General features: G+C 34.9%; 1 protein-coding gene across 3 annotated transcripts in view; it reads left to right on the forward strand.

Moving 5' to 3' along the window:
• The window catches only part of LRBA (LPS responsive beige-like anchor protein), a 357721-nt gene that overhangs the window by 144299 nt on the left and 185615 nt on the right, over positions 1 to 27807 (forward strand). For all 3 annotated transcript variants that reach the window (XM_081959507.1, XM_081959508.1, XM_081959509.1), the window contains exon 38: positions 27297 to 27421. In XM_081959507.1, coding sequence (XP_081815633.1) covers positions 27297 to 27421 — 125 coding nt within the window. The remainder of the gene's footprint in view (positions 1 to 27296; positions 27422 to 27807) is intronic.

Raw genomic sequence — 27807 nt, forward strand, 5'->3', positions numbered from 1 at the left:
CTAAGATGATTAAAGGGCTAGAGACTAAAACATGTGACGAAGGATTGAAGGAATTGGGTTTGGCTAGTCTAGAGAAAAGAAGGACTAAGGGTGACATGATAGCACCATTTCAATATTTGAGGGGCTGCCAAAGGAAGTGGAGGTCAATCTATTCTCCAAAGCACCTGAAGGCAGGACAAGAAGCAATGGGTCAAAACTATAATGAAGGAGAGAAGCAACCTAGAACTAAGGAGAAATTTCCCAACAGTTAGAATAATTGATCAGTGGAACAACTTACCTCTAGAGGTTGTGGGTGCTCCAACAGTGGAAGATTTTAAGAAGAGATTGGACAACCATTTGTGTGAAATGATATAGGGCCTCTAGCTTGAGCAGGGGTTGGACTAGAAGACCTCCAAGTTCTTCAATTCTATAATGTATGTTTTGCTGACAGCAGTTCCATAATTATATGCAACAAACAACTGAAGACATAAACAATGCATTGTGGACTTTTTGGCTGAACACATGGCCATCCAAAGCACAACTTTAACCATCATTTTACTTTTGACTCCTTCTTTTCTAGAATTTATTTGAAAAATCATTGTCACAAAAGTTGTTGGGTTTTTTTGCTCAATCTTCCTAATGTAATTATTCCGTACCAGACACATTGATCCCAACAGGAATTATTTTTATTATTGATTTGATGCTTAAAAACCATAACCATAAACTCTTGGACACACACCAAAACATAAATGCAAATATAAAGCACCCATCAAAATTGGAGCAATATGAAACATTTTGTAGAATTCTTCAACTGATTAGAAAAGCTTCGGGAAGTGTGTGTTTTACTCTGTGGTTTTAATCTATGTTTTAATAATCAACTGGTCCTTCCGACGCACCCTAAAAAGTTGGCTTTTCCAGCAAGCCAGCCTGGCCTGTTAATTTTAACTCATTTTTAAATGTATTGTCTTATAAATTCGTTTTTTTTTAATATGTATTTAATTTCTTTTTAACTTTTGGGATGTGTGTTTTTTAATGTTGTACGCCGACCTGAGTCCTTTGGGAGAAGGGCGGCATATAAATCCAATAAAAACAAACAAACAAACAAACAAACTGTATCAGGATAATCTAACTTACAAAGGAGGACTGTTCCATAATATGTGGGCCATTCACAGAGAATCCCATCCTCTTAGACTCAGCTATTTTGGTTTCACAGTAGTGTGGAATAACAAGCAATTCATCTCTGAGACGGTCATATTTCACAGAATTAGTCTAATTGAAAGCAAAAAGTCCTGAAGACACCTTCATGCTATGTATGCATTGTATACAACAATAGAATGTACCAAGACAGAGTATATATTAGTGCAAATACATTTGTTGGCAAAATATGGGGAACTTTATTTATTTTCTAACCTATACCCTGCCTATCTCCAGGGACTCAGGATACCAAATAAACATGCTAAAACAACAAAAAGTATATAAGTTTATAAATAACTAGTACATAAATTTAACACTCATATTTCTCACCCAATTTATATGATCTTGGTGCATTTATCTCTGAAGATTGTTATTGAGGTACAGGGTTTAATATATTTCTATACTGTAATGTGTTTGACTGGATGCTCTGTGATCTTGACTGGTGCCCAAAGGGTTTGTTAAGAAGTTCAGTAGCTTCAGGACCACGGAAAGCTCCAATCAAGGAACTTTTTCTAGCTTTCCCTGGGATTTGAACTGAAGCAGTTTATATTTCAGAACTAGATCATCCATCTTAATGATTCGTTCCGCCTTTGAGGAACTGAAAGCCTTTCAGATGTCTCATTCCTTCTCCATTCTGGGAAGTGTTGACAGGCAAACACAAATGTATGAATTCCTACAATGGAAGGGGTCATTTCCCAAAAAGTATAGATCTAAAGGTGTAGACGCCAACCATCATGATAGCCTGATAATTTATTTTGCAATCTGTTTTATTTCACATTGTCAGAATCCAAACCGAATTCCAAGTTTTGGCCTGAGCTCAGAATGCCATCTAAGGTACTATTTGTGACATCATGACAAAAAATACAGACAAAACTAAGTCCTACGTCATTTAACAGCTTTGCTTATGAACAGAACGAATGAATAAAAAGCCAAGTAGATGATGATTCCTTTTTACTTTTCTAAGATGGAGAATGAATGTTTGTGAGGATAAAATATACCTTTGTTTAGATATTAAAGAATGTAAAACTCATAGCATTTCTCCCTTTTTCATAGGGCAATATTGTAAAATATAATTATGTCTGTACTCTCTAATTCAGATCCCTAAGATGGTCAACAAATCTGCAGGCCCTTGAGCAAAATAGCCAGCTATTCTAAAAACCTCACACCCTTCCTTGCTATGTGCTCTACATTCAAGTACTTTAAATGTTCCTTTTTTAAATTCATAGCCAGTATGTGAAGTATTGTTTCACCAACTATTGAATAAATAAATAGCTAAATTTCCTTAAAGCCCACCTAATGAAATCATTTTGCCAGCTCAGCTTAGTAGGAAACTAAAATTGACCCTCAGACAATATTTAGTTTTCCATTATTTCTTTAAAGGATAAACCAAACTAATTCCAAAAGATAGCATTGTTTCCTTCATGATGAAGGAACTCAATATATTTTCCTTAAAATCTTAACATTTTGATATTTAGAAAACAGAAATATATCTCGCCATATCTAGGGTTATTTATTTATTTATTTAAATTTATTCACCATTGGACTCTTGGTGGTGTACAAAACTGAGAGATATAAAAGCTGCTAAAAATCAATAGCTAATACTTTCAATGGGGCAAAGTAAAAGGATTTATAAATCTGCCAAATAAAACACAAATCAGGCCACAGAACTAAGAACCAAATGAGGAATTACTTCAGAGTAGTTTCTTTATTGCTGTTCAAATCTTGCCAGACTAAAGCACTATTAGTCCTACCTTTTTTCATCCTTTTCCTTCATACAAAAGATGGCAAAGAATCCTATCTCTTTGCTACTAGGGAAAGAGGCTGTCCACCCTGCGACTCTGTACATTTCACTGCAACATATTGTTTATATATATATATATAATCTGAATCCTTTTTAAAGGATCCCCATAGATTCAAGAGACATTTTGAGAAAGGGAAGACAAGCACAAGGAATACAAGGGGAAAAACATACGGACATGAGGTTGTCTTCAGAAACTTTGTCAGAATGGCTGAACTCAGAATGAATTGAAGTTTGCAAGATGGCCCAAAAACAATAAAAGAGGGTTCTTCAAAACAAGATATTGATAGAAAATTGGACCATGTTTGGGAGCTCTTCATAAAGTTTCAGATTGCTCATCGATCTCAAACATTTATTATATGAAAATAATGTAATCAATATTACTTTAACTATAGTAGTAGTACTACAAATAATAATAACGACAACAACAATAATGGATAATCTAATCAATCCTTGGGGGTTGATATTGGCCACTTTGGAGAAACCTCTACTGGATCCTGTACTAAGAAAAAAACCAATTGCCCTCTATGGTCATTTTCTACCTGTATGGTTTTATGATTCTGTTAAAACATGACGCTAAATGCAAATAAAATCAAGCAACAATTCCAAAAACAAATCATTTTTAAAAAGATGCCTCTATTTAAAGACTTTTATAAAAGAGCCAAAAATTTATCTGATGCATATACCATTTGAAGAAGGACTGCTTTCTCACAATAAGGTCAAGTTGAGTCTCTGATCAGTATCTGAATGAGAAAAGGAGATGCTATTTTCAAACTTTTTTTTTTAGAACTCAATTTTTTGAGCGAAAGAGAAAGAGAGAGGGAGAGAACAATATCTGAAGAGTATCGATTGTCTGTGCCCAGTAGTTAGTCAAAGGCTATCTACTTTGACTAACCCTTTAGAGTGGTGTCATCCTCCCTCATGTGATAGATTGTTACAATCTCAGGCAGTGTAATTACACACTAACCAAGTGGGTCATTTATTTCTTTACCTTCACCATTTACCAAAAGTCTCCTTTATCTTTGGAAGCCAGCTCTTCTCTGTGTAGTAAAAGCAAAATAATGGCACATAAAACATCAGACCCCAGACTGGAGAGGTGCAGAAAGAAGACTGAGAATAACTTTGGGGGTAAAACTAGTTTTCCTTTAAAATGTATTGTGTACAATCCAATAGTAAACGTCTGTGCGTGCACACACAACATAGGAATGTTTATTGTGATCAAGACTAAATATGAGTGCTATCTTGAATAAAATTAAATCATGCTAGGATTTTTTTGTTAGTGATTCTAAGCATGCTTGTATGGGATTTGTGGCATTAGGGTAATGGAATATGTATTTGGCTTCTTTATGTGTACATTGCAGCAACCTTGAAGCTGGAGTTGTAGAATGATTATGTTGTGAGTTATGATTCTGCAGGATCCATTCTGGGTCAGTCACCAGGACCGGAGGTTTAGTCTTCAGACTCATGCTGGAGCCCATCCTCAGGGAACTTCCTATTTATGTGGTGCCTGATTGGGATGTTGAACAAGAAGCCATACCCAATCAGACACCACATAAATAAGATGCATAGAACAGCCCAAAGCACCCTACATTCTGACAGAGAGAAATTCCCTGAGGATGGGTTTCAGCATGAGTCTGAAAACTTCGAAGAATAAACCTCTGGGCCTGGTGAATGATCCAGATTGGATCCTGCAATATTATCCTGGGACATGTATATTTTCCTTCATTCCTGTGTTATGTTTCTTTGTGATTGTCTGCATAACATATAAAGCAGTCAAAGCAAGGATATTTGTGACACATTTTGGGATGAGGTAAGAGGTTTATCAACATTGTTAAAGTCCAAATTAAAGAACTCAAACCTAATATAAAGCTGTAGATGCTTTTCATCTTTTTAAAAATCTTGAAACCATCTTGCTATGCTACTTTTAGTCTAGTCTTCAAATTATTTTTTTGCGCAAACCTAGCAAAATCACACACATTTACATTATATATATATATATATATATATATATGTGTGTGTGTGTGTGTGTGTGTGTGTGTGTGTGTGTGTGTGTGTGTGTGTGTTACAACCCCTGGTATGCCTAAATATGGGAGGAAGGTCACACTCCCTCTTTCTGTCCTTCGGCTTCATCACAGAAGACCATGCAGGCAGAAAACCATATTTTTATTTTTAATGTTGCCTTTTATATTTGTGTTGTATTTGTACTGATAAATAAAGGGAGACTAGGATAGATCTATTTCGAGCTAATTAGCTCTCATCAGCTAGCCATACCCTTACTGGGATTAGAACCCAGGCTGTATATATCTTAGGCATATACATTATATATCTTGCCTAAGATATATACAGCCTGGGTTCTAATCCCAGTAAGGGTATGGCTAGCTGATGAGAGCTAATTAGCTCGAAATAGATCTACCCTAGTCTCCCTTTATTTATTTATCAGTACAAATACAACACACACACACACACACACACACACACACACATATATATATATATATATATAATGCAGCCTCCCATCTTATACAGTATAACTTTGAGCAGCTCATAACAACAATATACCGAAATAGCAAAACTCAATCAACTTGAAACTCTTATAAGCCAAAGTATCATACATTGGTATCCCAAATACACACAAGTCAATTCCCAAATTGACTCTGTACCTCTGGTAGAACCAGAATGTCGTGGTCTTCTGGAAGACTCTGGATCACAAGGAAAGACTGTTCAAGTGAAATGTGCTTGAGCGATTTAATACATTAAATTTTAATATTTTAAATTTGATTTGATTTAGTTTATTCCGTAGCCGCCATTTATTTTATGCCTCTAAAGTTGTCCTTTTTTCTTGGGCTAAGAATAATGTAAGTATGTGAGGGTTTAAACTGCAAGGTGACATGCATCCTAATGCAATAATTTGAAATGACCAATTCTTGTTTCGGAAATTCATGGTCTCCAGGTACACTCCCTATGTAGTAATTGGTTTCACATTTCAAAGTATGAGTATAATAAATTAGCACCTACATATTTTTATTATGGCCACTTAATATTGTTTCCCCCCCATATCTTTATTTAACACTTAAACCTCAGACTTGACTGCTGCCTCTTTTATCCTGGTGTGTCTATGGAGGAATTATTTAGAAAGTTAATCACAGCTTGTTGGACTTCAACTTTAGAAATATCATTAATTTTTTCATCGAGAGATTATTTTAGCTTTTCACACTGGGAGAGAAAGCTGTGCATAAATAATTAGACAGCATGTACTACTGTGTTGATCATGAATACGAAGAATCAGTGCAGTGTGAAAACACAGCCAGTGTCTGTTTCACCTGGCTATTTTGTAATGGGTTCATTTGCTTTAATGTCTGAATCTGAGTTTACACAAAAGTGAAGCCTTGAGCAGATGTAAAACTAAAGTAGAAACATTAACTTGGCTCCATATTTTTTCTTTTTATATACATACATACATACATAGTTTTTACTTTTAAAACAGGGCAGTACCACAAAGTCGAAGAGACCATACAATCACATTGTATACAAATAATGTCATCCAGTAACTGTTAGTCTACTTAATACATTATCTATCCTTCTATCCAATCACATTATTTACAGTTTGTTACAGTCTTGTCACCTTGTCTTATACCAATAATAGAATCTGTTCCAGACGTCAAAATATTCTGATTCCCCTTTATTTTTTAGTTCAAAGGTGAGCCTATCTGCTTCCGCACAGGCCAAAATTTTTCTAAGTATATCTAACTCTGATGGTGTATTTTCTTTTTTGCAATACTGCGCATAAGTTATATGCACCACAGTTAGTACATGTAAAATTAGATAAAGTGCATCTTTCTTACACCCCTCTGGTATTATGCCTAGGAGAAAAATTTCTGGTTTGAACAAAATTTGGTCTCCCACCATTTGTTCCATATTTTTTCTATTATACAGGTAATATTTGGAAGTTCCAATTATAAATTTTGCTGTTAAGTATTGAATTTGATGTTTTATTTGGCCAACTGTAATTAGACACACAAGGGATTTGTCTCCAGTGCAGAAGCTCTCGGTATACGTGCAAAGCAACAGAATAATGATAATCATAATAATACCGATAAGAGGAGGGAGTAAAGAAGATAACAAGGATAAATAATAATTCTATAGCCATACACATAGACATTAGGCAACACTGGGGGAATTAAGTGTTCAGTAGAATGACATCACAAGGGAAAAAACTGTCCTATATCTAATTGTTTTGGCCTGTAATGCCTTATAGTGCTGTACCAAGGGGACGGATTGAAACAGTTTATGTCCAGGATGTGAGAGGTCTACAGATATCTACTATGCCCTCCTTCTGACCCATGCAATATAAAGGTCTTCTGTCATGCCCCCGTTGGAGTCTGAATCTGCAGGAGAAGATGAGTTGGAACAAGAGCTGATAGAGATCGAGAGGGCGACTCTGTTGGCTTTGGAGGAAACTGGGGAAGGGCAGAGTCAGACCGGTCAGGGCTTTTCAGGATTACAAAGACTTCCAAACATGGAAGAGCAGGAGAAGCAGAGCTCAGGTGAAGAGCAAGGACCACCTCCTCCTGATCCTAGAGCACGAAGAGAAGAGAGAAGGTGAGAACAATGCAGATTGAGCCAGCTACAAGGGACAAGAGGAACACCTGGGGACTAAGATGTAAGGTGCCAGTGGGAGGGGCATTTGTCGGGAACAAGCGTTGAATCTGTGGCGCATCATGTGCACTTACATGTGCAGTCATGTGCCTGGAGATTACTGCACTCTGTCTTATGGGGCTTGCCCGATTTGCCTGCTTTGCTGAACTTCTTGCTCTGGTTACTGTTTTGCAAACCTAGTTTACTGGACTTCTGAGCATGGTTATTGTTTGGCTAATCTGGCTTACTGAACTACTCACAGCCAGAAGCTGCTGAAGGTGCATGTGAGAGCTTTGCTCCGGGACTTGTAGTAAATGTGAGGATGTTTGGGGGCAAAGTTGGAGCGATAAAAGAGAGTTAGATCTGTTCTCTGGCTGTGTTGCTTTCATGCCACACCCCGGGTCATCACATCTATGGAAGGTGGGTTGGTTGCAATTGTTCTTTCTGCAGCCTTAACTATCCCTTGGAGTCTGTAGCTGTCCTTTTTCATTCCTGTACCAACCAGACAGTTATAGAAGTACAAATTACAGACTCAATAATTCCTCTGTAAAACTATCAACAGTTCCTGGGGCAGTCTGAACTTCCTGAGTTGATGCAGGAAGAACATTCTTTGTTTTGACTTTTTAATGATGGTTCTAATGGTAAGTGTCCATTTCAAGTACTGGGAGATTATAGAACCCCAATACTTGAAGGATTCTACTGCTGATAGTTATTACAATAATAATTATTACAATAATTTATAATAATAATTTATAACAATTATTTCTATAAGTAATTATTGTAATAGTTATTACAATAATTTTGTGCTATAACTATAAGACACTCTCAAAGTATTCGTTTTATTTCAACTAAGTTGTCATTAGTACATTTAGCTATATGTATTGACAATGTGCTATTTATGCTGATAAAATGCCTTGACACAGCTGTTTGACCTTTTTAAAAAGATTCTCCACAAAGTTACAAAGTAAGAATATCTGCACAGTGTCGAGACCACTCTGCTATTTTTCAGAAACACTTACAACTTCTGCAGACAGTTTTAACTTACTCTTTCTGGTTAAAAAAAACTGAACATTTGAATGTTCAGCTCAGAAATTATAATTTTTGAAGAAAATTACTTGAACATGAGCACCATGGCCATGCTATTACCTTCTGATAGAAGGCAGAAAGAAATAGTCAAAAATTAAGCTCTTTTTCCACAACTGTTTTGAGGTTCTACATTTACTGCCCTTTTTTTGTTACCTATTTAAAAGTGTGGTGGTTAAATAGGCCTTGGAAAACTAATATTTCAGTATTATTAATTGCAATTCTCGGTAGACCCAAGAATCTGACATGTTGGCTGGTCTGATGGCACCTGAGAGCCAAGACTATCCTATCCATTCCTGTGCTATATTTTGAAGGCTGTTGAAATAGTTTAAAAAATTCTTTTTATATTGTTTGTTTTAATCCAAGGGAAGAACAATTGTGCAAGTAGAAGAGGGGGTTGCCAAGTTTTTTACTAACCGGTTCGGGCACACAACGCTTCTGTGCATGCGCAGAAGTGGGTGGACGGAGCCTCCCAACGTTGCTACTACCGGTTGAGCCGATCCGGGCCAAACCAGAAGCAACCCACTTCTCGCAAGTAGCTTAAACTATTTCAACAGCAGGATTCAAAATATAGCACAGGAATGGATAGGATATTGATATTATGAATAATCTGTAGGATGTGTGTGTTCAAAACATACACACATACATAAGAGATGATGTAATAATTAATATGTTCCAATTAGGAGCAGAAAGATATGTGTTCCAGTTCTTCCTTCGGCATGGGAATTAGCCAGGTTACATTTCGTGCTAGCTATTCTCTCAATCCTAGATTGGAAAATCAAACATCTAGGTACCAAACCAGTACTGGAGTAGTGGCATGGCAAATTATGGTTTATAATCTTCAGTTATTGGACTGCATCAGATTGATTCAGAATAATAACAATGGTACAGAGAAAGAAAGAGAACCTTATGATGTTTTGAAATGGCCTTTCAAAACATTATATAGTATATATAATTTTTTTTAGCAATTCTAGAGTTATTCTACCATTATTAAATTTGTGGGTTATTGTTTTAAGGGCATGCAGGCCACCACATTTCCTATGGGGTCCTTTAATGCAACATGAGCCAGCATGTAGCATTCTTAAGTTCAATTTCAGGCAATATTATATACAATATTTTTATTATCTATTGAGCTTGTAGTGAAAAGACACATTAAGTTTACTCATTACAGTGCAATAATTAGCAGATAATTTTCTATGTTTCAATGACTTTTTGTCATAACATTTAAGGGAACTTTAATTGCAAGTAATCAGAATTGCATGTTAATAGGTTGGAGATAATTAGAAAGCCATTTGCATTTCTCTTCTCACAAATTTCCTTAGCATTCAGACTTTGCTTAATTCATAATTTTTTCTCTTGAGGATTGACTAATCCCATTTAGTCACAGTAATAATAGACATGTTCTTTTTTTTCTTTTAGCCTTTCCTCCAGACTTAATGATTTTTGAAAGATTATAGCTTTGATTAGTCAGATTTATTGGTACTAGCTGTATATTATTTTCTTTTTTTACTTCTAATAAGCATATGTAACCTGTCAAAGGAAGATGCAGTAGCTGCACAAATTATAAATTTGCATTATTCAATAGTAAAGCAAGTATGCTTTTCTCTTTTATTTTATCTTTCTTGGACATTTTAGCAAACTGATATCATGTGGAGCAATAGAATTCTAACATACAGCCTCATTTGTACTGCTTTTTTTCTTTTTCTTTAGTAAAGAAAAATATACACACAGAAAACAAAAGCCCAAGTTGTTGCTTACTCAAAACCAGTATGGTTATTAAATGATACTAGTTGTTCTCAAGTAAGTAGGACATGAGTGTTTATTTTAATGCACTTTAATTTAAAATCACGTTTACAGCTTGATGCAGTTTGAGAACAATATGGGCAACATAAGTTCAATTTTATAATTGAGCACAACATGGCATATTTAGAAAACCAAATGTTTGCTTATATGTTACTTTAAAAGAAATGGAAGCAGGAAAGGCTAGAAGCAGCTAAACTATGTTATATTGAGTGAGCCGAAAACCACCTTTTGATTAGTTTTATGAAATGTGCCTCAAGAAATGATGGTAAAGTGATCCTGCAGATAGAGATAAAGTAGAGATTGATCACTGCTGAAAACACCTTCCTTATTTGTTCACCATATGGAGTTGGAGCAGATGAAGAAAATCTAGCAAAAGGAGCACTTAAAGCAGTAAAAATATATGAGTATAACTGTCACATGACAAGCAGGGGTCTAAATGAGAACACTGATAAAGTAAATTAACATTCTTTTTGGCAGATAACGTGTTTTTAAAAATTGTGAAAGCAAAAGCCTTGTGAAAATTCAAAAGAAGAAATTCAAAAATAAGCATTCTCTAAATATTTTGACTGTGTTTTAGAATTTTTATCTTATTTTTTGCCAGCTGCTTTTTAAAAAACAAACCCTGTTTCTATAATAAAAAAGATGGAATATTTTACCCATATTATTTGCATGTGTGACATTCTACCACCTTCTATTCTGGAAAAAAAAAAGTAAAAGTGTAGACAGCTTGCCTTTACATTTACATTTACACTTACATTTGTTGGACAGCCAGTTTGTTCTAGTGGCTAAGTACCATCTAGAAACTAGGAGACTGGGAATTCTTGTTCTCCCATGAAAGTCAGCTGGGTGACCTTGGGCCAGACACTGTCTTTCATCCCAACCCACTTCACAAGGTTATTGGTGTGGACAAAATAGGAGAAGGAAGACTTATTAAATATGTTTGTTGCTTTGAGTTATTTATAAAAATAAGAAAAATGGGATTAAAAATATAAAATTTACATTGAAAATTAGCAGAAAGGATTCTCACATATTTCTTCTCACACTTTCTCAGAGGGTGATATCAAAGCATAAAGACTTGAATATTTACAAAAGGAGCTTCTCTATCTTCTCCATTAGAAAATGGATGCCATTTTCAGTGAGTTGTTGCATATTTCTCTTCACTGAGAAATTTTGTCTATCATAATTCTTAACTGAGCAGTCACTAAATGAACTGTTGTAAGCCAAGGACTATCTGTATTGTAGTGTGCCATTACATTTTGTGAAGCTGATAGGTCATTAACTTTGTTTTGTGTGTGTGTGTTATTCTATGCTTGCTGTCTGAGAGCTGACCGGATAAAATAATTATCCAAATAGAATAGTTTAGTACATGTATGTATATATACCAACTAATTCCTAATAATGCATTATCTTTACAAGTTTTAATACTATAATAATCAAAATGCATTGATAGAAATAATTTTAGAATTGTTTTGTGCTTTGATTATGTTTATGTTTGGTTTATCCATGAAACAACAGTTAATTCTTTAAGAAATCAAGGCTCTGATTATTACGGTTCGTTGCACAGTCAGCCAGATGTTTAGACTGGATTTGGCATTTTTTTATCCACTTATCGAATCCTTCCCAAGGACCTGGGATAAGCAGATGTTGTATTATTATTATTATTTATTATTATGAGGCATGTAATATATCTGCATTGGTGGCTGTTAGTTACCCTCTTGTCCCTTTATAGTCTATCCTGAAATCTTTCCTGGTTACAGTTTCTAGTCTGCTACATGTTAAGCAGATGTTTCTTCTTTGCTTCTTTATCTTTAAGTGCCCTTTTATACAGAAATCAGATTGTGCTGGTACTGTCATTTTTATCTGAGGAGAGGAAATCCCACCTGAATGAGGCTGGTTTTCTTTTCAGGCAGCTCCACAGTGATGCTGAGGGGGCATGCACTTTTTTCTCTTCCTTCTTTTGGAGCTCATGGCAACTGCTGTCATTCTGGCATCTTTCTCCACTAATCTCTCTTTCAGTTTTTGGCTGGGATTCTCAGTCCCACTGGGTCTCCTTTGGACTGCCTTCGATTATGTTTAAATGTATAGTTTCCCTCTTTGAAAACTTTGTAAACACATATGATTTCCTTTACAATTCCTTGTGGTGTTTCATTCCTGAAGCTGAGAGAGAATACCGAAACCATCATTCTTTTCTACTTCCTGCATTTGTCTTTTTATTATTATTATTATTATTACTTCTGTACTGGTGAGGAAGTTGCTAGGAAACCAAGCACTGACCATGAACCTAGGGCTTGCTGATGAAAGAAGGTGTTAAAGTGATGGCTGTGAAAATCAGTCTCTTTCTTTCAAGAAAGTGAGAGAGTAAGGATCGCAGGCAGTGTTATAAAGGTACCCCAAAGTGTGTTCACCAGCTGTTTTTGTTTCCTTGTAAACAAACTATCTTTCAGTAAAACTGAATGTAATATTTCATTGTTAAGACAAAACATTTAAGTAATATGTTTACAGAGTTATTTTGTAAATTAGATCTGAATGAATGTTGAGATTATTTTAAGTCATGGTTTTTGTACATTTTTTCCACCATCCTTTCCCCATCCCCACCCCCGCTTTCTTATATCTGCTCATGCTAATAGTGCCTCTAGAAACATCCTGTATTGCTTTGTGAATATAAGCTTCTGGATGTGCCTAATTTGTATGCCCAGGACTGTTTGTTTGTTTCCCATGCATAAATCAGGTGGAAATAAAACTGCCTTAAGAAATATCTTTCTGGGTATAGGACAATTGTGACCATAATGATGCCCTGATGTTCTTTATGGAGGACATTTACTATGATTCCAGGATGGTGGATTTCCATGCTGTCTTGCCCCAGACACCCATGCTTAATTTCTCTTTCCATGATAGGTCTTCAAATATATTGTTTCCATTGATAGACTTTTTATATGAGCCAATTGATTTTCCCTTGTACTTGACATTTTCATATTGCATATGTCAACTTGTGTAGAAGTTCCTTAAAAAAAAAAAACCACATACACAACCATTTTACCATTCTTCCTATCACTTGGATTAGAAATGGAAGTTAAGGTAGGTCTTTGTCAACTTCACTTTTTTAAAGAAGAAACTGAAGGAGAGAGGAGGGCGGAGGGAGGGAGGGAGGGAGGGAGGGAGGAAGGAAGGAAGGAAGGAAGGAAGGAAGGAAGGAAGGAAGGAAAGACTACAGTTTCATTACTCTTTATGTTAGTTTGGGTATAGGGAAAACTGGAAGGATTCTTGTCAATTTTACGTGTATAAAATACAAAAAGTCCACCCTTTTTATACACATCTGCTTCAGTATCCCAATTTGAATATCCCAGTATCTCCACTATCATTTGTCTTCATTCCTAACCAAACACATATTTTTTTGCTCAGGATTTAGAAAGATTATGAGGAGCCAGCTGAATGAAACAGAAATTGTGGTGAGAGAAGGGCAAAGAGAGTTTTTTTTTTAAAAAAAAAAGGTTCGGTGGTCAAGAAGTCTTCAAAACAGAGGAGAGCTTAAGCCATAATGGCAATGGAGAATAGCACCTGGTAACAGAAGAGGAAGAACATTCATGCCACAATACTCAGTAGCCAATTGGACTGAAGCTTTTTCCTACAATGAAATGAAACATAGCAAAAGAGCACTGGTTGTGCTGGCCCTAGCTGGAAAGCATGTCTCCATGATTGGAGATTGCTTTCTTAATGGGGAATGGGAGGTTGATGTCATGCATTCTTGGTTCCTGAAAATGATCAGTTGCCTTATTCATGATGAGACGAGCTAGTGGTTCTTTGTTCTTTGCACAAAGGAATAGCTATACAAAACAAGCCATCACTTTTTGGATTAACTTTTCATCTATACACAATATATACAGTTGTTCATAACATTAAAATGATAGTCTTCCTCTAGTGTTGCAATATTTTAAAATTAATTTATGTTATATCCATTTTTATTTAATTATAAATGTATTAGTTCCTCACTTAAGTAATTTCATCCTCCTAAATTAGCTCATAGATATATCAATCTATTATCGCTTGCTGATGAAACAGTGAATCTGTCATTGACTCCCATTGGCCCATTTATTTTACAAAGGAAGAATTAATAATAAAGTACTCCAAAACCGAGAATCTCACCCTCTCCAAATGCCAAAACAGACAAGCTGGAACTTAAGTGGGCAGTCCATTGAGCTGGGTAATATGATATTTAGATATTTAGGGATACTTTTTCAAGCTTCAGTTAGCAAAAATGCCACCTGGATTATGTAGCCCATAATGCAAATAATTCTGCATCAGCTATTTTTAAGCTTATTGTTTTTCCAGAGGAGTACAGTTTATCCCGACTGCTGTGAGATTGTTTGCAGTTAAAGACAGAGAACATCTAGAGAGTCTAATTAGGACTATATAACAGCATAAATAACTTAGAAAGAATTAAAATGAAGTTTTTAAGAAACATCTTCCAGGTTACCCGATGTGTTCCAAATGCAGTACTTTGACGGAAAGCAGGAATCACTTAACCTGAATCCTTTCTCTGGGTAAATATCCTTATCCATTGGCTAAAATCATAACTTTAGTGAACTCTCATCTAATTTTGGGAAAAAAAACTTCAAATCTTCTTGGGAAACACTTATTAAAAAAAAAAAAACCTGAACAGGCATACTTTTCCATTGATGCCATCGTAACTGTAGGACCATACCAAGCTAGATAAATATTAAGGCAAAATATCTTAGATATAGAAGGCCAAACTGAAATCAGGGGTGAAATTAACATACCTTCGCTACCGGTTTGCAAATGTGAGCATACATGCACCACCTCCATGAATTTCATGTTAGATAGCTCCCAATGTTCAAGTCTTTCAAGCTCTTTCTGTATCTTAAGCCTATCTTCTGGAGTGTCGGCTATTCCTGCTAGCTTGGTGTCATCTGCAAATTTGATGAGTTCCCCATCTATCCTCTCGTCCAAATCATTGATGAAGATGTTGAAGAACACAGAGCCTTGGGGTACCCCACTACATACTTCCCTGCATGTAGATCAGAGGTGTCAAACTCACGTCGTCACGGTAGCATCACGTGACGTATCGGGACTTTCCTCCCCTTTGCTAAGTAGGCGGTGACAGTACATGATGCATCTGGCCTGCGGGCCACAAGTTTGACACCCTTGCTGTAGATGCAGTTCCATTGAGGACTACACGTTGAGTGCGATTGGTCAGCCAATTACGAATCCATCTGGGATGATGTTGTCTATCCCACATTTTTCTATTTTATCAAATAGTAGGTTATGGTCTACTTTATCAAATGCCTTATTGAAGTCCAAGTAAGTTATATCGACAGCATTCCTCTGGTCCACTAATTTTGTCACTTTGTCAAAGAATGCAATAAGATTATTCTGGCATGATCTGTTTTTGACAAACCCATTTTGGCTTCTGGTTATTACTTTGTTTGCTTCTAGGCAGGCGCAAAGGCAGAGGAGGTTCTCTTCCAGTACCCCACTAGTGAAACCTCTTTAACAGATGGGGTCTGGAAAATATCCTCCTTCCCTGACCGAACATGCTGATGTAGTGGTGTCAAGCTGCTTCTGCTCGTAACCTGGCTCCATGTAGTGTAGGGCTTTGAACTTTAAAAAAAACTTTCTCCATCTATTTTCCCATGTTTTGTAAAGGTATATAAATTTATCTACTTGCTCTTGTTTTTGCCATTTACATATACTTGCAATCATTTAGTCAATTTTACTGTTAACAGCTACCTTAGTCTTACATGGTTTCTGATGTTTGCTTTATATTATTCAGATTTTCAGCCAACAATATGATATTGCCTTCCAAACAAAAGTATAAGGGATGCACACCTTATGCATTAGATAGAAATTCATTAAATAAGTAAGCAGTGATTATATATTATTGTCTTATTCCTTGCTCAGATTTGAACCTTACAAGGTGCTCCATCTTAATATGGATTTATTTCAATATATTATATTTCCTTTGCAATTACACCTTGTAACAATTTATGACAAATATTAGAATGCAACAATAGTAAATAAAATATAAAATAAATTATTCAAAAAGGGAAAAGTAAGAAAAAAAAATTATCAAACTTTTGTACAGAAAAGAGAATCAAACAGGCAGCTAAAAATTTAATGATATGTAAAAAATATGTACTTCTTATGAGGAGCTGAGCAAAATGCAAGCATCTATCACAGAAGATTCAGTTGTAACTTAACATGTTCTTGTTCCAGTTGGGAGACCCAGCGCACAATCCTGTTAATCACTGGTAATGCAGACTATCAAATTCCCATAACCAGGAATAACTTTCCATAGGTTTTTAAGGATTCAACCTCATTTTATTGCCTCAGAAATTTTATTATTTCACCATGTTTTGATAATCCTGAAGGTACTCATCCTTTCATGATTAATTGTTACTAAAAAGTAGCATTATCAACATACTGGTGACACTGTAATGAGCATCAAAGATCTTGATGCTTTATATAGATTTTAAATAGCACTGGAAACATATGGCCTTATGGCATTGCTAAGTTAGCTTTCAAACGCAGAGATAGTGTAACCAGTGCTGTCTCTGTGATTATCCTTGCAAATAGAAGCTAGGAAAGTAACTGCTGTAATTCAGGGCAACTCACAGAGATGGGCCAGGAATATACATGCCTAAATGAACCCATTTGATTTATAAAATGTAACTTTTGAAGTTAGCTATAACATGATGCTCAGTCAAAAATATTTCCTTTTCGATAGAAATGTTAACTAATATGCTTTGCAATATTGCTTTTAAATATCTGCATGCAGTTGGTCTTTGTATGTTTTGGACGGCTTATGTTACAGGTTAAAGAGAGAAGTATAAACCATCATTGTACTTCACATCATAGTCATGTAATCTTAACACCTCACTGTGAACGTTATAAATGACTGTTTCTCCTTTAGGAAAAGACTTGTTAAGAATGATGTATGAAATAATATGTACTTTGCATGTCCTGTTTGTAATGATAAAGGTCATATAGTATCATTTACATAATCTCCAGCCAGAAATCAAGTCCTGCAATACCTCCGTATAACGTATACATTATTTGAGGTATAAAACTCATTATTTATGAAAGTTAATTTTACAGTGGGTGTAAATGATCTGTCCTATGGCTGCTTTTCTGATCATTCTATAAAAAAATAATATAGCATAAAATGCACAAATAGCAGGAAAACCAGCAGAGTGATGCATTTCCTTGACTCTCTGTGTACTCGATTGGATCTTGATTGATGGCAATCATTTGTCTTTGTCAAAAAGGAAGAAAAAAAACCAGACATTGAAATAAGAGTGCTATCAAACTTTCTACAATGGCAGGAAGATTCTATTAATGTGGCCTCAGAGTATTAACTGTCTCTGTTGGAAAATGATAAAGAGTGTTAATTCTTTTCTTGATCATATGTAAGTGTAAAATGCATTATTGTGTCACTGCAGTAAGATTAAAAGTGGCATATTTCAAATTTATGATGTGCTAGTATCAAAAGTTAAAATAAATTAGAAAAAAGTAGGAAAGAAAAAAGCTAAATGGAGTAAGTTTTCATGCTTCTGATTCCAATTTTTCAACAAAACAATAAATGTTCAACTACCAAAGTGTCGTAAAATCCTTAATGCTGCATTCCACTTGATATTGTAGCTTTGAAGAGCTACTTCAAAGACTACAGAGCAAGAACATAAAAAGATATAAAATAAACCTTTAAAAAGATCCGTATTTATCTTAAGCATTTTAATTAACAAAACAGCAGGGTGTAGAAAAAAGGTATCTTGCAGTATGGCATATTTTAATGTCAAAAGCTGCATCGGCAATTTGAAGACATGTTCTGGAAGCTATGTGATCACTTCAGTTAAAGAAGTTAACACCTCTGTTTTACATATTTCATAGTATGATATGGATTATTATGTACTGTACATCATTTTAGTTACCAAGTTTTCTTTAGTTAATGGAAACATAGGTAAAGCATATAAAAACTAAATGCATCCCATATTGGCAGCACTTTCCCTCCCTTTCAAACCTACTATTGTCTTTGCAAATATACTACTACTGATATCAGGCAGGGTCACTTTTCAGTGGACTATGGGGATTTTCCTCTTACATTTAATGAGATTTCAGTGAAACTGTTCAGAGCTTAACAGCTCTTTAAACAGTCACAGCTCGTATTATTTATCTTGCCCATCTTAGTTAAGTCTGGAGTGGAATAGAGATGTTAGTTTGTGTTTCTTTTTCTCTTTTTTCTTCTTGTTTCTTTGTTTGCTTCTTTTCTTTTCTTGCAGTAGCTTTAATCTGCAACACTGAAGCATAGTTGAGAAAAATACTTGTGACTTAATATTTTTCTATGAGCCTGTACTGCTACTTCAGTCATAATCCTGACTTCTTTTAAAATCTTTAATATATCTGATCACTTTGTCCCAGTGAACAAGTTACCATGTTCTATGTAAGCCAAAATTTACTCATAGTATGTGAGAAGCACAAGAGTTGTGTTTCTTCTTGCTGTTACTAGCAGTTTCTCCCAATCTGAATACTTAAAAATGTGTGGACTTTATTAGCCAGAATTCTAAGCAATAGCCATGCTGGGATGGCAGTTTTGGGAGCTAATACACACATTGATGCAGCTTCCAGCCTGGGGAATTCGTCTGTCTAAACGAAGCCTTAGAAAGTGGAAACAGAATGCAGCTTGTCTGGCATAATTTCTTCTGATGGGAAAAGAGTGGGGAGTTCATCACATAAAGCATTTTAATGGCACAAATTGGATGGAATACAGAACTAATGAAGGTGATATGTCCTGTGAGTTTTGTAGAGATGTAGCGTGCACAAATTAAACTATTCCCCTTACTTCTATAGAGTAGAAAATTAGTTTCAGGTGAATGTAATTTTTATTTTAACATAGATGTTTACACAAAAATGTCTACTACTCACTTTGGGCAAAATTAAACAGTAGGCAGTTTGTAAAGTGTGAACTGTTATCTAATTTACTTCTTTTCTTAATAGGGTAGAATAATAACATCAGTAGTGAAGAGCATCTAAGAAGGGTAGGTTGTGTCTAGCATTCTGATATGGGACAATGTGGTCATTCCAGAGGCTATGGCTAGAATGGGAAATTGGAAACAAACACAACAATTTGCATAATTTTACATAAATTTGCATTCATTGAACTGATTTGCAAAACAGACTATTTTGTTACTGAAATAAAGTTCTAAATTACATTTTGTCCATCATATCCTATATCCTCTAAATGTTACATTTTTTCCATCATATCCTATATCCTCTAAATGTCACTTGGTAAAGTGACTGTTGTATGCCAAGTTGGAAAAAAAGGCTGGTCACTTAATTTCATTTGTAATAAAATACAACATTCCTTTTAGGCATAGAACGTTTGTACTGTTCAGGAATAATACAGCATGGTCTAGAGTCCATGTATAACTTGACTGCAATTTTCTAAACAACATGATCCAAAGGACTGAATTAAGAAAAGGGACTGTGTGCTGTTCAGGGGTGGGTTCCCGCTGCCTCTACTGCCGGTTTGCTCAGGGACGCGCTGTGTGCGCGCTTGGTGCATGCTATGCATGCATACACAGTACTAAAAAATTGCTTTTGCGCATGTTTCTGCCCTGCCGAGAGAACCATTTCGGGGGTGTGGCAGGCCGAGTTACTACCTACTCGGCCGAACTGGTAGGAACCCATCTCTGGTGCTGTTTGACTAGTATAGCTGAAAATCTAAATTACACCTCTGTTTCCAAATCAAAACTCTGTGATCATGTATGCTAGCAATTATATGCTTTGGAAGAGCTTTGAAATCTCCAAACACTGTTGCATTTTCTTCCACTTGAAGTTTAAAAGCTAACCCCATGATTACTCCAAAAACATGACTAGCTGATAGTAATTCACTACTCTGTTAGACTTGGCTTTTGCAATGTGCTCTATGTGACTTTAAAAGATCACATGGAAACTGCAGTAAGGAACTTCCAGGGAAGGTACAGTGAACTGAAGACACAGAGCCAACAACCACAGCAAAGACGAAGAAACCACTGAGTAGATCAGTTCCTTAGAACTTCTTCTGATAAGGAGAGGTTAGAAAATTGCCCATATGTTCTCTTGATGGTTTCTGCTAATGAAGAGGCAATGGAATAGCCATTTTCCATGGAGTTGAGTGCCAGAAATGAAGGGATCAGTCATCTTGTTCACAACCATAATTCAACCATTTAAAGGACATGTGAGTTTACAAGCCTCATTTTCTAATCATTTTTGGAAATTGCCTGTTAGCCATCTTAAAGCTATTAGAGATAAGTTTGAAAAGTCTTCATCAGATACATTTATCTTCACTTCTGAAGAAAAGAAAAATTAACTATAAGTTAAGAACTTTTAAAAATTGAAATAAATAAAGTGCTAAATAGGATTTAGGATCTAAGAAAGTTATACATTATAAGATCAGATATAAGAATATTAAAGAAAATCTTTAAAGAATGAAATCAGAAATGCTACCTGCAATGTTGTCAGTAATGATGTCTGTGTATGTGGATAGGCTATGTTTAAAGGATCTTAATGAAAGAATGACAGATGTAGAACAAATTTTATCAGACAAGACAGAGAAAATACTGAAAAAACCATAAGTGACAGGCCAAGAGAATGATTTGGAAAAAGTGGCTACACGAAAGTAACAAACTGAAGTTTTAAAAATTAAAAAAAGAAATGCAAATAATAAACCAAAAGAATGACCTGGAAAATGTTTTCTTCTTAAATCTAAAAAAGAAGTTTGTTAAAGCATTGTGAAAAAATCTGTGCAATAAGATAACGAAGAAGAGAAATCAAATCCTATAACAACATTTGATTGAATGGAAGATTATGCCTGTTAGAAATAAAAGGAATTAATATAAAATTGATTTATTTGATCAGATTAAATTTGCTATTTTGTACAATGTTCTAACAAACTTTTGTGGACTATTTGCTGCCACCATGGCTGAAAGTTAATGTTTTATGGATTTGCTTATAGATAAGCGACGGGATAAGGGATAAAGAGATATCCGATATCTGGTGATGAAGAGTTATTAAATTTGTTTAGATTTGTGTTGCTGAAGGTTGGAAATTACTTCTTTGTATATTTATTTTCTTTTTCCTTATTCTTTCTTTACTTCTTTTTCTTTTTTCTTGCACTTTCTATTTTTTTCATTGTCTTCCATATTTAGTTTGTATTAATCTTTATTATCATAATTTTATTGTCAATGTATTAATAAAAACTATACAAAATGCAACAGCCAATCGGCTAACTGGCATTAGATGCTGTGGGCATATTACATCTCTGCTTTGGACTTTTCATTGCTTTCCAATACATTTCTGAGTGCAATTTAGACTTTAAAGTATAATTTATATACAGATAACTAGGCTATAAACCTGTAAAGAGTTACAAAGCTTGGCAGCAAGGTACTTTCAGGACCACCTCCTTCAAATGATCAAAATCTAATATGAACTGTGGAATTAAGGTAGGCTGAGGTGGATGTAAGGGTCTCTTTCTCATGTGAACCATAAATGCTGTAGTAGTAGTAGTAGTAGTAGTAGTAGTAGTAGTAGTAGTAGTAGTAATACCCTGTTTCCCTGAAAATAAGACCTCCCCAGATAATAAGTCCAATCAGGCTTTTGAGTGCATGTGCTAAAATAAGCCATCCCAAAAAATAAGCCCTCCCCAAAAATATTGCAACACACATATACATACATATATATATGATAAAGGAGGAGAGCCTGTGGTGTAGTGGCTAACAAATCTGCCTAATATGTAACACATCCCAGGTTCAAATCCCAGTAAGGGTATGGTTAGCTGATGAGAGCTAAATAGCTTGAAATGGATCCATACTAGTCTCCCTTTATTTATTTATCAGCACAAATACAACATATATATGTTTGTGTATGTGTGTACATACATGTAGATGTACATTTGTGTGTATGTATAAAAAGTTTGCTAAATTTTCCATGAATGGTGGCATATGATTTATATATATTTAGTTTACATCATATTAAAAGCAATACAAGTAGTCCTCGACTTATGACCTACGACCACCATTGAGCCCAAAATTTTTGTTAGTAAGCAAAATATTTGTTAAATTTATCCACCTTTCTTGCACAATTGTTAAGTGAGTCACTGCAGTTGTTAAGTTAGTTACATGGTTGATAAGTGCATCTGGCTTTCCCATTGATTTTGCTTGTCAGAAAGTCGCAAAAGAGGATCACATGAGCCCGAGACACTGCAAGTGATAAATATGAACCAGTTGCCAAGCTTTTGATCCTATAACCATGGGGATGTTGAAATGATTCTAAATGTGAAAATGGAAAGTTGAGGGCTATCTGTACATTCTAGTTTCAGTCAGATGACATAAAGATAGGAAACTAGCATTTTGTTTATGGACACCTTGATAAAATAAGAGAAAGTTTGGTTAATATTGTTCATCCCTATCTGTATGAAGGCACAATGCATTTCAGGTCGGAAATACAGTTTAATTCCTGATGCCTTTTAATACCTAGAAATCATTTCAGCTAGTTTTATACTGGATGTAAAGCATTCCTTGAACTTGAACTCATTTTTCTATTTAATACCGGGACAATAATCTTTTATTGTTGAATATGTCCTGGATAGTCATTTATTTAAGTAAGATTTAGTTTGCTTGTCTTTTACAGACATTAAAATCAACTGAAATGAAATAGACTGTATATCTAATAATTTTTAGCAGAAGAATTAGTAAATTGACATTTTAAAAGAATATTTATGAGTTTAATAGAGGAACTGGCAAACTCCCTCATTAAGTGCTGTGATCATTAAGAAGAACAAGGCTGTCAAACTCCCGGCCTTGGGCCAGATGCATCACGGGCTGACCATGCCCATGCCCGGTTTATTGAAGGGGAAGAAAGTCCCGATAAGTCACGTGACGCCCCAAGACGATGTGAGTTTGACACCCCTGAAGTAGAAAATCATGTCCATGGTGAAGTTATGGTGTCATTTCTCATTCAGTTGTTAAATGAGACATCACGTGACTACAACTTGTGATTTTAGTTTTGCATTCTCCATTAACTCTGCTTGTCAGAAGCCAGTTGTGAAAAACACAAATGGTGACTTTGGAATGCTGCAGTGGTTGTAAATGAGCACCAGTTGTGAAATGTCATATGGTAGTTCCTCAACTGTTAGCTTTGAGTTTTTTTAATGATTTGTTTCAAGTAATTCCTCTTCTCCAAATGCCCTTATCCCTGTATTCAAGGGCAGTTTCATCCTCCCAGTTTTGCTTCAACAGCTTGCCGTTTTAGGTACTCAGTTCTGAGTGCCTGCAATTCTTTTTACCAATGCTGAAAACACTGCAAATTGCAGTCATATAACTGGAAAGGGTGCATATCCTGAAATTATTGTTCCTGGTATCACAGAATAGAATTGAAGAAAAGTATCTGAGAACATCATATTCATGAGAATAATTTATCTGCGGTTTCCTGGCTCTTTGTGCAGTACAATTCTAATGGACCATCACTGGCCCATAACCCCGCGTAGCAATAAGGTCTATTACTCTAACATTTATGCTTGTTAATGACACTAATTTTATTGTCTTTAAACAAACCTAAGGATAACACATTGATAACATCATTACATGCTCATCACAAGTGTATATGCTCTGAGGATAATTGATCGTTTCAACTTCTAGACGTGTCAATCAGGCACTTTCCTTGATGGTATAAAACTCACATTCATGACCAGGCATAAGCAAACATTTTACCTGCATGATGTGTTTAACCTCCAGCCCAGGAAACAAGAGATGTTTTTCTTTGAACAGGCATCTTGTGAAATGAACTCCAGACTGGTCTTCTGTTTTCATTACAGCATGTGGTTTATTAAGGCTACTGGTCTGAACTTTCTGTTCTGCAGAATTATGTTTCACGTATATAAATTTTAGTTTGCTTTTTAAACTAGTCTTGCAATAGGGATTGCAGCACTAATTCATTTTAGGAATGTCATTCCATGAAATACTAGCTTTGTTTTGGTCCCTGGCTATTCCTCATCAAATTTCTAAAATCTTAGATTGCTTCTTAAGGATTTGTATGCCTCAAAATAAATGATGTCCTATTCATATTTTTTGTGTAAAGGAAAATTGCATTATTATTACCATTATTTGCTTATAAATACTTTTTCTTTTCTTCCTTTTTTTGTAAAATTATAGCCATGGTCTTTTCTTTTCTGCTGTTAAGAACAACCAATTCCACAAGAAACTGGTAATCTGGTGCTTTGCCAAGCAAAGGGTACTGCTGATAATTTCCAACTAGTATGAAATTGCTAGAATTTGGTAAACATAGGAATGGAACAAATGAAAGTGTAATGACAAGTAATTGCATAGGTTTATTTGTTCAACCCAAGATCTGTTCTTTGCATATACAGTATGTTTATGGAGGGTAACTGGGGGGTTGTTATTTTGGGAGTGATTCTCTCAGTGGAGCTCCTCTTTAAGGAAATAACTTTTTAATTGACTTCCTATGTCTGGGAGGTTTACCTGATTCCCTATACTATGTATTTGGGGCATCAGAATCTCTATTGTTATCTCTATGTCTAGAACTATTAAGTATACCTATGTTTTTCAAGTGCCTTTTATGTATTTCCATGTTCCTTTAATATGTCGCTTCATGATTATATATAATTTTAGTAATTTTAACTTTCCCAAAAACATAATTTAATTTCATTAAAAGTGGAGAAAGATGACTACTTGACCTTAATAATTTAACATCTTTGAACAATATTGCAGTACAGTTTACTAGAATTTATGACAGAAGCTTTTAACAAATGTTTAGAAGCCTATATTAGAGGTTAATTATCATGTTTGTGGTACGAGATACAATATTTCTCAGTACAGTATATACAAAAAAAATCAGTAACTAGTTATTTGTACTGATTGCCATACTGATTAATAGACTCCATTATACAATTCTTCAAAAGATGAGGAACAATTTGTGATTCGAGACTCCTTGGTTGATACTTGATAATAATTTTAATAGATAAGTGAAGAAAGGCAGAATGATGAAGTATCTGTCCAGATTTCATGACTATCAAATAAATGCACACAGAGGCGGTAGTAATCTGCCTTTTTTTCATACATGATGTGGTGAATTTTAAGTTATTTATCACAGCTTGAACAAATGTAGTTTTTAATGCATATTCCTGCCCTTGATAAATCCTACAAAATAAGTTACAAACTAGTCTTGAAGATTTCATTTTAAATTTCTGAAATAAATATAGATAGATAGTAAAAATGTATGTGTTCCATTTACTAGGAATGCAAATAGTTTACAGAATAATAAGAATTACAGTAGGAAAAAGGAAATAGCAAAGGAGGGTTTTTTTTAAAAAAGATTTTGTTGCATGTATATTATTAGGTTTCATATGATGTATTATTTAGCATGAACTTTTAACAATTAAACTTACAAGAGGAGAAGTTTATAGATTTTCATGTACTCTCAAAAAATAAACTTTTACTATTTCTGGAGATTAAATAAGAAAATTACTGGTAGTGTGAGTCTGTATTCATTTGTAATCAGTAAATTAAGCCGAGCTATTTATTTTTCAAAGCTGACATATGTACAATGATTATTACCTCATAAAAAGAAATGATAATGTAGAAAGTAATTTTTGCTTACCATCTGACAATAGATATTTCTTTATAAATAATATAGTTTGTAATTGGGGAATGCAGATGTTGGCAGTATATCTCAGTGTTATTCTGCAGGCTTTTATTATTTTACATATTTATTTGTATCTCTAGGTATGAATACATACTTGAATTCGCTGCTATTTCCATTTTTAATAGATAATGTACAGCTTTATAGCACACTTGCTCATGATATGTAACCAGATAGGACCTGGCATTTATATATGTCCATATTAAAAAGATCTATGCATATTTGAATAATACAATGTGGAAAAGAACAAATGTGGTAGAACCTTTTTATAAATGTAAATTTTGAGATGTATTCTTTCAGTATTCTTACCATAACATGAAGTTCTTAATGAAATGCAAAAATCTAGCTACATAAAAACAGAAACCAAATCTGATTTGCTTGAGAATAAATTGTTATTTCACTCTACTGGAATAGTTTATTTAAAAACAGGAAAAGGAAACAAAAAAAAAAGGATTTTTTTTACATCCTATGCCTCAGGGGCTAAAAGTAATGAATATTTTAAGAGATTATTTTAATTAAATTCCTGCAGATCTAAATAGAGTAATATTTTATTATCACATACATAATCATGGAACAGAAGTATTCATTAAAGTTAACACTTTCTCAACCAAGAATTCATGATAAGATTTAGTGACCTTGTACAAAAAGGCACAAATTAGGAAGAAAAATGAAGGGGGACAGACTTTGATTAATATAGGTAATGCTATACCATATTTATAATAGCTTTTCCCTATTCTGGTTTATAAATGCAGTCACTGAGAAAGGTGCCCTGCTGAGGCTGAAATGAGGCTGAAATCGGAGCACATGCCACTAGAGTGTGGGGAAACTGATCACACTGTCAGCAATTCATTTCAAAATGATGTATTTAGTGCTCATTTCACCTTCTAAGAAAGAAAGGAAAAGGAGTTTCTCAGACTGGAAGGTGATACTGTTATTTTCAAGGACATATCTAACTTAAAGATTGTATGAAGGGTTTAGGGTGCTGTTTTTAAAAAATGGAAAAGGAAAAGAGCAAACAAGGAAAGCTTTATGCAGAAATCCACTGCTACCATGCTGTTTGGTAATTGCTAACATATGTGGCTTCTCTATTTCATTGTAGTCGTCCTCGTGAGTTCTGGCGCCTTGACTACTGGGAAGATGACTTGCGGCGCCGGCGACGATTTGTGCGTAACCCCCTTGGATCGACACATCCTGAAGCGACCTTAAAAGCTGCCATAGACCACGGTCAGTGTAAAATCTACTCACTGTCAATAGTCTCAGGTCTATATGACAATGAAGATAGAGAACTTGATTGCTCTAAGAGAGCAGGAACTGTCACAAATGGAGTTCTCTTCCTTGCGTTTCAGACCTGAGCATTTCAAGACCTAATTAGTCATTATCTTTTAGCAGCATCTGCCTTGGAAAAATCCTTTAGGTAGAGGGTTTAGAATACCAGAAATTTGAGACAAAGGTTTAAGATTCTCTTATTTCCTTAAGTTTTAATAAGCTTTGTGACATATTGTTATAGGTATAAAGTTGTAGCAATATAAACAAGATATATTTTCCTGTGAGAAATCCCCACTGATTATTTTAATTAACTTGAGGTTAAAATGAAAATTGTGCATGAGTCA

This window comes from Natrix helvetica (assembly GCF_964273705.1).
Source record: "Natrix helvetica genome assembly, chromosome: 7".
Taxonomy (NCBI): Eukaryota; Metazoa; Chordata; class Lepidosauria; order Squamata; family Natricidae; genus Natrix; species Natrix helvetica.